Source organism: Setaria italica, chromosome VII (genome assembly GCF_000263155.2).
Source record: "Setaria italica strain Yugu1 chromosome VII, Setaria_italica_v2.0, whole genome shotgun sequence".
Classification (NCBI taxonomy): domain Eukaryota; kingdom Viridiplantae; phylum Streptophyta; class Magnoliopsida; order Poales; family Poaceae; genus Setaria; species Setaria italica.
The window spans coordinates 34,753,906-34,762,309 of NC_028456.1; the positions used below are offsets into that span (position 1 = coordinate 34,753,906).

At 43.6% G+C, this 8,404-nt stretch overlaps 1 protein-coding gene and 1 pseudogene across 1 annotated transcript in view; both read right to left on the bottom strand.

The window, feature by feature from the left end:
- Positions 1-1,011: 1,011 nt before the first annotated feature.
- Positions 1,012-5,043, bottom strand: LOC101771420 (annotated as a pseudogene).
- Positions 5,044-6,906: 1,863 nt separating this feature from the next.
- LOC101771816 (protein ZINC INDUCED FACILITATOR-LIKE 1) overlaps positions 6,907-8,404 on the bottom strand; it is a 6,062-nt gene continuing 4,564 nt past the window's right edge. The window contains exons 14-16 of the mRNA XM_022828429.1: positions 8,112-8,200; positions 7,715-7,758; positions 6,907-7,544 (exon numbers count right to left, since the gene is read on the bottom strand). Coding sequence (XP_022684164.1) covers positions 7,447-7,544; positions 7,715-7,758; positions 8,112-8,200 — 231 coding nt within the window. The 3' untranslated portion in view covers positions 6,907-7,446. The remainder of the gene's footprint in view (positions 7,545-7,714; positions 7,759-8,111; positions 8,201-8,404) is intronic.

The window sequence follows — 8,404 nt, forward strand, 5'->3', positions numbered from 1 at the left end:
CGAGCGCTTCTTCATCGATCGCCAGGAGGCCAGTGGTGGCTCTCAAGACGGCGAGCTCGAGTACACCAATTGGCGCCGGCCTTTGATATGATGCTGCCTCTGTGGAGGACGAGCCTGCCAGCCCAGCAAGAGGCACGCGAACGGGCTGGGGTCACGCCGCCGGCGACCTCGACCACCAAACTTGATGTGGCGCCTCTGTGGTCATGTCCTTCCACATGGAGGGAGATCTCCATTCTTGACTTACTCCACCCGCGCTTGCAGCACCGCGCCATGATCGGCGAGCGGCCATGCGGCGTCACGCGCGCGCTGCGGCTGCGCCGACATCATGCTCATGCCTGCGGTGCGCTGCGCTGCGCTCGCTCCAGCTGAGACGACACGTTCGCCGACGCCTACGCCACTCTCTCGATCGCCTCCATGACCACGCACGTCCAGAACAGCGGCGCTCTCGCCGTAGGCCATCTAGCTAGCTGTGTTGCTGCTGCATCCATCCTGCTCTCGAAAACCTCCGGCACGACGGGGCTCGAGCACCCACGGCGAGTGCGGCTGCGAGCTCGCCGGCGACGATGACGAGCACGGAGCACGGGTCCAACACGTCGACTCAATGAACTGTTCTTGCCCTGCCAGCTCGGCACTCGAGGCCGTGTCGAGGAGCGTGCGTGCCCGGATCCACTTCGTTCCGTTCTGCCGGTGCTTGGCCACGCAGCACGCGTCGACGGGCGCCGCTCTCGCGCCGTTCCGGAGCTTCTTCATCGGCAGGGGGCCGGTCGATCGCTCGCAAGACTGAGAGCTCGAGGACACCAATGGGCGCCAGGATGGCTGGAAGTTGCCGGCTTATATTACGTCGTCAGCTCGTCGACGACGTGGTACGCAGGATCGTACATAGTATTCGCAAAGCTGCACTTTGCTCATGAGCTCGTGGCGCCATCCCCTGTACGTCCCAGTCATTACCGGTCACCACTGCCATTGGCTTGAACTTGTTCTTGTCGTGACGAGCTGGCCCAGCACCTCGTGTTGTCATCAAACAGTGTAATATATCAATTTTCCAAGCGTTGTAAACTAAATTGCATTGCACATGCGACTGTTTCAGTCTTCTCTATGCATTGCTAACATGATAATGCCATTTTCTTGCACTATGACATCATATTGTCATCTCTCTCGTTCGGGCACACTACTCTATATACTTCAGTTGTACTGTTGGGGAACTGCCAGGAAAGGCTTGAAGGTCAGTATGAGCCCGATGACCTCTGTCAAATTCAATAGCAGAAACACCATATGGTCTCCTGAACATACATGAAAAATGCAAGGATCAATCAAATACATCTTCCAATCGACACCCTCCATGGTGATTGTACTAGGGTAATATTGGAGTAACTTTTTTTTATATGCAATAAATTATCACACTTGTTTTATACATTAGAATGGTAGCACTGCAACTTATATGGTTCTTCAAACTAAAGCATATATATAGTCTATACCTGGAAAAAATGCGGCATGTTGGCGTTTTTGTGCCCATGAGAATCTGCATCCAGAGGTATTTCAACAGTGAGTCTCTTCTTCTGAATACATGTGTTGTTTGGATTGGTCCATGCTTTCATTCTTATCAGACAAAATGCAATCACTAAGCTAGGAATATTAGTTTAAAATAGCAAAATTTTCTCCACTAAGAATTGAGATAGCATTATATGAACAACAAGAATGCAAGAAAGCACCAGCCATACGTACATAATGCCTGCTCCAGCTGGAGCAAAAGCCTTCGACAAAGACATTGCTGTTGTAGCTATTCCATTTGCAGCACCCCTTTGTTCTTGTGGCTATGAATAGCATTCAATTCAGATATTATATTTATTTACGATTTTGGCATTAGTACGAATACAAATCAATTCTTGTTAAGATATGGGATAATAAATAAATCGAACAGACATAAGTTGACACATACCACAGCATTGTTCTGTAGCAGAGAAGTGCCAGTAACTCTTGTTATCTGATCAAGATACGCACATATATAACCATCATTTTATTTCTCATAAATTTCTAATGCTATATATGAGCGTACCTATTTAACCATGTATAGTGTAGTGGTAAGTGAGGTGATGTATTTTAACTATCATCATAAAGTACTTACTGCAAAAACACTTTTTAGCATTGCTGCAATGTAGAGTGGCACACCGAGTCTTATTCCTGATAAGTGTGTCATGAAGGGATAAGCAGCAATTATTGGTATAGACAATGCCTGCGAGCTCAAGATCAATTGTTAAGAACTACAAGTATTTTTAACAGAAAAATAGGCAATAATAAGTACAGACAAACTACAAATAGTCAAATAATTGTGACTTTAGCAACTCACTGATGAAATTTGGGTTGAGTGGATAGGTCCAAAAGTTTTATTAACCCAACGGTATGCAAAGAGTTGATAAACTAGAAGGCTGGCGCCTACAATTCAACGAAGGATGATTATTGACCTTCCATAAAGTACAGTCAGTACATCTTATTAACTATAAAACACAAAAAACACTGATCAAATGGTTGCGTAAGATTCCTTAGAGTTTTTGGGAAAGCAGTTGATTGAATTGGAATTACCTGCAACTGTAAGAACTTGGCCCACATCTTTAGATAAAAAGCTAAGCCCACCATATTTTCTATTACTTACAGTCCATAGAGAAAATATCTGATATTGAATTACAACAAATAAATTTCAGAACCATAAATTTCAGAACCATTGTATTTCAAAGTAGCAGAGCGGATCGAGTAAGTGGTACCTCAGCATATGCAGTGTCATGGAGGGAGAAGACACAATATGTGATAATAGATGACATCAATGGCCAGTTTTTGAGTAAGCTCTTTTTAGGTAGTTCTGTGCTTTCTTGATTAGTAGAACCTTCTACCATTTCAACTCCTCTGTCAAGGCCTTTGTGCTTATGTAGGGTCTCCTGTTTATAGTTAGTCCATGAATGATAAGTAAATTAAAATAACAGTAGAAAATGCGCATGTGTGCAAGATTATCGAGCCTTCGTGTATTTTAAGGTAGGATAGAATATTAACATGGAATCGACTACTTTAGTGTTCCAACAAGACATGTTTATGTGTAAATTAATCATAAAACACATGAAAAACTCTTCATGATGACATTAAAACAATAATTTCAAAGCATACATAGAGTCATAGAGTAGGTCGTACTTACCGGGAGCCATGCACAACTTATGAAAGCAAAGGTATCAAAAAGTGAGATACATATACATGGCAATAAATATGGAAACCTGCATGATGTTGGATCAACAAGATAAAATTTTAAAAAGATCATTCTAGCTTAGTGTTAAAAAGAAATTTAATTTTAGCTGAAAGGAATACCTTCCAAACACTGACTTCTCATGAAACAGATGTGGATATTGTTTGACAGGCTAGCAATAAGGATGGAAGACACAATAGGTTAATATTAATCCAAATAGTTGAGAAATAATATATAATCTGTGTGAGATACCTGTGCTAGGTAGCCCCCAATTGCTGGGCCAATTATAACACCCATTCCCCATGCTGTGCTGACCTAAATTTGATGAAATGGATCATACTGAGTTCCAGGTACGCAATTATTTATGTCATACTATGCGGCAAGTGCTGAGCATTTATATGTGGAATTGAAACCTACAATTGATATACCCAAAGCTTGCTGTTCAGGTTGACAAACTTCGATGGAGTAGGCCTGCAGAAGAAAGCAACAATTACATTATATTGATTAGACCTTTGCTGGAATCAGGGCAGCAACTGATAGTAAAATATTTCTTTTATTTGTTTTTAGGAATTGCCACTTGTATGCATGCAACTAAATACCTTAATTTACTGGTCCGTTCAAAAAAAAGTACCTTTACTGGTGCAAGGAATCCATTCAGGGCACCAAGAAGAAACCTTGTTGCGATAGCCATCCAATATTTCACACTCAGTCCAAACAAAGTGTTGAAGACAATGCTAAAATACAGGTTTGGAAATGGGTCAGAGATCATACGTAACATAATGCAGGTCTACTTTTGGAGTACATTTTGGTTCCCTTTCTTAGGTGAAGAAAGATATATACCATGAGTACTTACACTGAAAATACTGAAATTGCAATTACAGGCTTTCGTCCAATACGATCAGCTACTATACCCCAGATCAGAAGACTGAGGCAATACCTCTACCGATCATATATGACGCACCTAAGGGAAAAAAAAAGGCAGGTACGCACCATATATGATAATTTTCAAGAGCAACAAGTATGCTTGGTTGTTGTTGACACTTGGCTGTGATAAATCTTACCAAGAAAACCAGCGTAGAATCCAATGTCTTCTTCTTTTTGAGCAACATGCATGTCTCTTATCTGTTTTAGAAATCAGCAGTTTATTAAAAAAAACACATATTTGATTCAGAGGAAGAGAATACTCCTTGAATAGGATGGCATGGTAGCTTACCATGAAGTACAAAAACGGGAACAAGGATGTTATTGGTAGAGCTGAGAAAGGACAAGAGAAGTGATATTGAGATATCAGTTACTACATGAGTACATAACGTTTCAGAAGAAACATCTACATAGCTGGCACAGCCAGTCGAGGAGGAAGAATGTCCAGCAATAAAAAAAAAGAGAGAAGCGAGGATATCCGATCCAAATCTAACAAGAGTTGCAGTAAAATAAAACCATCCATGGATACGAAGCGATTAAGAAATGAAGGAATTAGTAGTATGCCGTAGCATCAGCATGTACGTTGGCTGGATAGATAATGACGTATATTATTGTACGTACCCGAGGCGAAGGTGATGATGCCGACGAAGAGTAGCTCCTTGTAGGGAACGCCCTTGTGGCTCTCCTTCTTCCTGTCCATGGCGCAGCCGGGACACCCCTCGTAGTACACCTTCCCTGGCGGCGATGGCGGCGGCGGCAGCTCCCCCATTTCAGCTCAGCGCGGCCGAGTGAAAGGCGATGAATGAGTAGGATCGAGCAGGGCGAGGCGCGTCAGAAGAGAGGATGAGGAGAGACAGAGAAAGGCTAGCTGAAGGATCTGAAGGAAGGAGCGGAGGCGTGGAAGGAAACGTGGAAGGTGCCGTGGGTCCTTCCCTTGGTCGTCGGTCCGCGTGCCGGCGTTACGTCTGCGCCACAAACCGATGGCGAGGACGCTGAGCGGGGTGACAGATGGCCTGCGGCCTGACACGCCTGCGCGGGGGGCCCTACCGTGCTCGGGCGACGCCTGCCTGCGGATGTGCCCCTGTGCAACGCCGACTGCAAGTCTGAGAGCGATCGAGGCAGTGTCGCGAAGCCACTCTGAAGTCTGAATCCTGAGCAGGAAAAAAAGATGTGAAAGTTAAAGACGGGGACCTGACTAGGACCGATATTGACGAAACTAGCAGCCGGCAATCTGCATCGAGCAATGGCGGCCTGGGGAAGGAGATCATCCTACCAGAAAACCTCAGGTGATTGGTCACTCCATTAGTCAGTCCACTGCAGTGGAAGAATGTGTGAGTGACTAGTAGGTGGTGAAAAATTTCCGCAGGCTTCTTCGTTGATTACCTGCTAAAAGACTGCTCCCGATCGAAGAAGCTGCTGTACATTCCTGTTCGCCACCTGCCGGAAATTGACCTCAACGGCACCAGCGACAGCGAACAGAGAAAAGGAGATCCAAACGACAAAAGGAGATGCACAGGCGTTGTTGGGCTGCAAATTAAATCCTTCACTGATTTCCCCTGGATTTTCTTTGTAAAAAGAAAGATACCCTGGATTTTCTTTCAGGCCATGCATGCAGCCTGCTAAAAAGAGCCTTTCAGTTTCAGGTAAGGACGTCAGGCTGACATGCTCAGGATGGATCGTCAGATATATTCGTCCAGACAGGAATAGTTGTACTTGAACCACGTCACTAGCTACGTCAGTGCGTGGACGCAAGGTGATCCACCAAATGCGCGGGTGCCTGACTCCGGAGACGGAGAGGAATCGAGTGCCCGCCTGCAAACTGCAGACAGCACAAATCGGAGTTAAACGACGCCGTGTCAAAGCATCCATTCAGCTTCAGCTTGTCACTGTCTCTTCCGAATAACATTAGAGAGACGGCATGCAGGGTGATGATGGCAACGAAGAGCAGTTCCTTGTAGTGGATGCCCCTGCGGCTCTCCTTCTTCCTGTCCATGGCGCAGCCCGGGCACCGTCGTAGTACACCTTCGCCGGCGCACCGTCGGCCATTTCAGGTAGGTCCGGCGGCCTCTCAGCCTCGATCGATCGAGGCAACCGAGGATCGCTGACAAAAGATCACTGTGTCTGCCTTTCAGCTGGTAAACAGCGAGCGAAAGAGAGAGGCTAGTGGTGACCAGAGCAGGCGATGAACTGGCTTAAAAACCCTAGAAGGCAACGAATTTATGTAGCTATCGCGTATCTGCAAGTGGTTACTAGTTTTATCAGCCATACATAAAAAGCTAGCCATCTCTAATGGATGGATGCTCACTTTCATCATGAAAATCAATAAAGCTTTCTTTATCAGAAAAAATACAATACTGCTACACTTTATCTGATCAAAGTTGTAACCACAGAAGTGCGTTGTAGCCTACAGTACTAGTGCCAAATGACACCAAGGAGATAGAGCTAAGAGTTTGGACGCTACCTATCCCACATACGGCTAATGTTTATTCTACCATAGCGCTGGGACACAGATTTGGTAACATGATCCCCAAATTAATCTGCAAAATCACTGCATGGCTAATTACTAAAGGATCAATCCACAATGATGAACTCCAGTACACACAAATGATTCTGATGATTCCTTAATTTATTGAAGAATAGACAAGTCATTATGGCACCTGGCTTTGGGACTCAATATAAGGAGCGGTTCAGGTTAAAGCCTGAGCCGAACATTAGCAATATGTATGCTGCCTACAATAACATTACAAAGTTATAATACACCGTTTTTCAAAAAAATATATTACAATTTATCAAAATTTTCATTAATCATATAAGACATCCCAGCCCCGTGGGCCAGTTGGGCCAGGCCAGATTCGTGTTATTGTAACATGCGGCTACTATAGTGACGAAAACCATTGTGGCATCGGGAGATAGTCCCAAACCGGAAATGGAGAGGGAGTTGAACCAGCTTAAATAGCTGGCCTGAGGAAGCTAGTAACTCCCGTTGCAACTTTTTGCATAAAGTGAGGATGAAAGTACAAGAGGGTTAATTAGCAGGTGTGGCCCATTCGACGTGTATTGTGAATCTTTGCTGTTTTTCTAAGCTAGGTTGTTACATCATCTGACCACCTTAATTAGCTTTTGACGGAAACAAAATCCAATCTGTCCTTGTTTTGTTCAGATTCTAGACAGCAGATCAAACTTCCACATTCTGAACCTTTTAGAGCACCATTGACCATCATTATTTCCTTTTTTTCTCATGCTTGACCAAGTGTAATTACGTCCCAGTGAACCCCTCTTTCAGAGTCTCTAGCCTTAATATACTATTCTGGTAATGCAGGCAACACCAGAAAGGGTTCAAAGGTGGATATCAGCCCAAGCAGCTGCACCAAATTCAGCACCACAAACACCACCTGATCACCTGCAAATTCAACAATCCAAATTGAATAAGCATCATATACATGTTCCTGTTCTCTACCATCACAAGGAAATATCCCACATAACGAAACCATGCTTTTTGTATACTAGTTTATTACCATAGGAAAAAAAATGAAACCTTATGCAAGGTATAGTAGGAAATTGATAGTTTACCTGGTAGGAAAGTAGCATCTTGACGTTTTTGTGCCCATGAAAATCTGTGTTGATGAATGTGAATTCAGAGTTTAGGATACACAAACAGAATAATAATGGTCCACCTTTTTCACTTTCTATACTTTGTTTTAACGCACTCTTTGGACATAAGGTGACAGAGAAATTTTAAGTTCTATGTTTACGAGAGGCTTGTGAAAATTTTAGGAGCATATTCTATACCACTACCCCGTCCCAAATTATAGGTCGTTTTGACTTTATTAGATTTATAGACTTTGTTATGCACTTAGATATACCCTATGTCTAGATGCATAAATCTATGCATCTAGAAAAGTCAAAACGACCTATAATTTGGAACGGAGGGAGTATATATTAAGGAGAGATGGAAATTGATACTTACAGAGCCCCTGCCCCTACTAGAGCAACTGACTTGAAAAATGACATTACAGTTGTCGATATACCATTTGCCGTGCCTCTTTGTTCTTGGAACTAGAATTGAATTTTAAATATATTAGATAGTTTTAGGCCCCGTTTTCTTCCGCTGACTTATTTTTAGCACCCATCACATCGAATGTTTAGATACTAAATAAGCATGCATGAATTAGTGCAATGATGATAAACACGCATGAATTAAATTCTATTTTGTCTGATCATATGGTAATGGGGTTTGTGCAATGATGTTAAGCATGCATT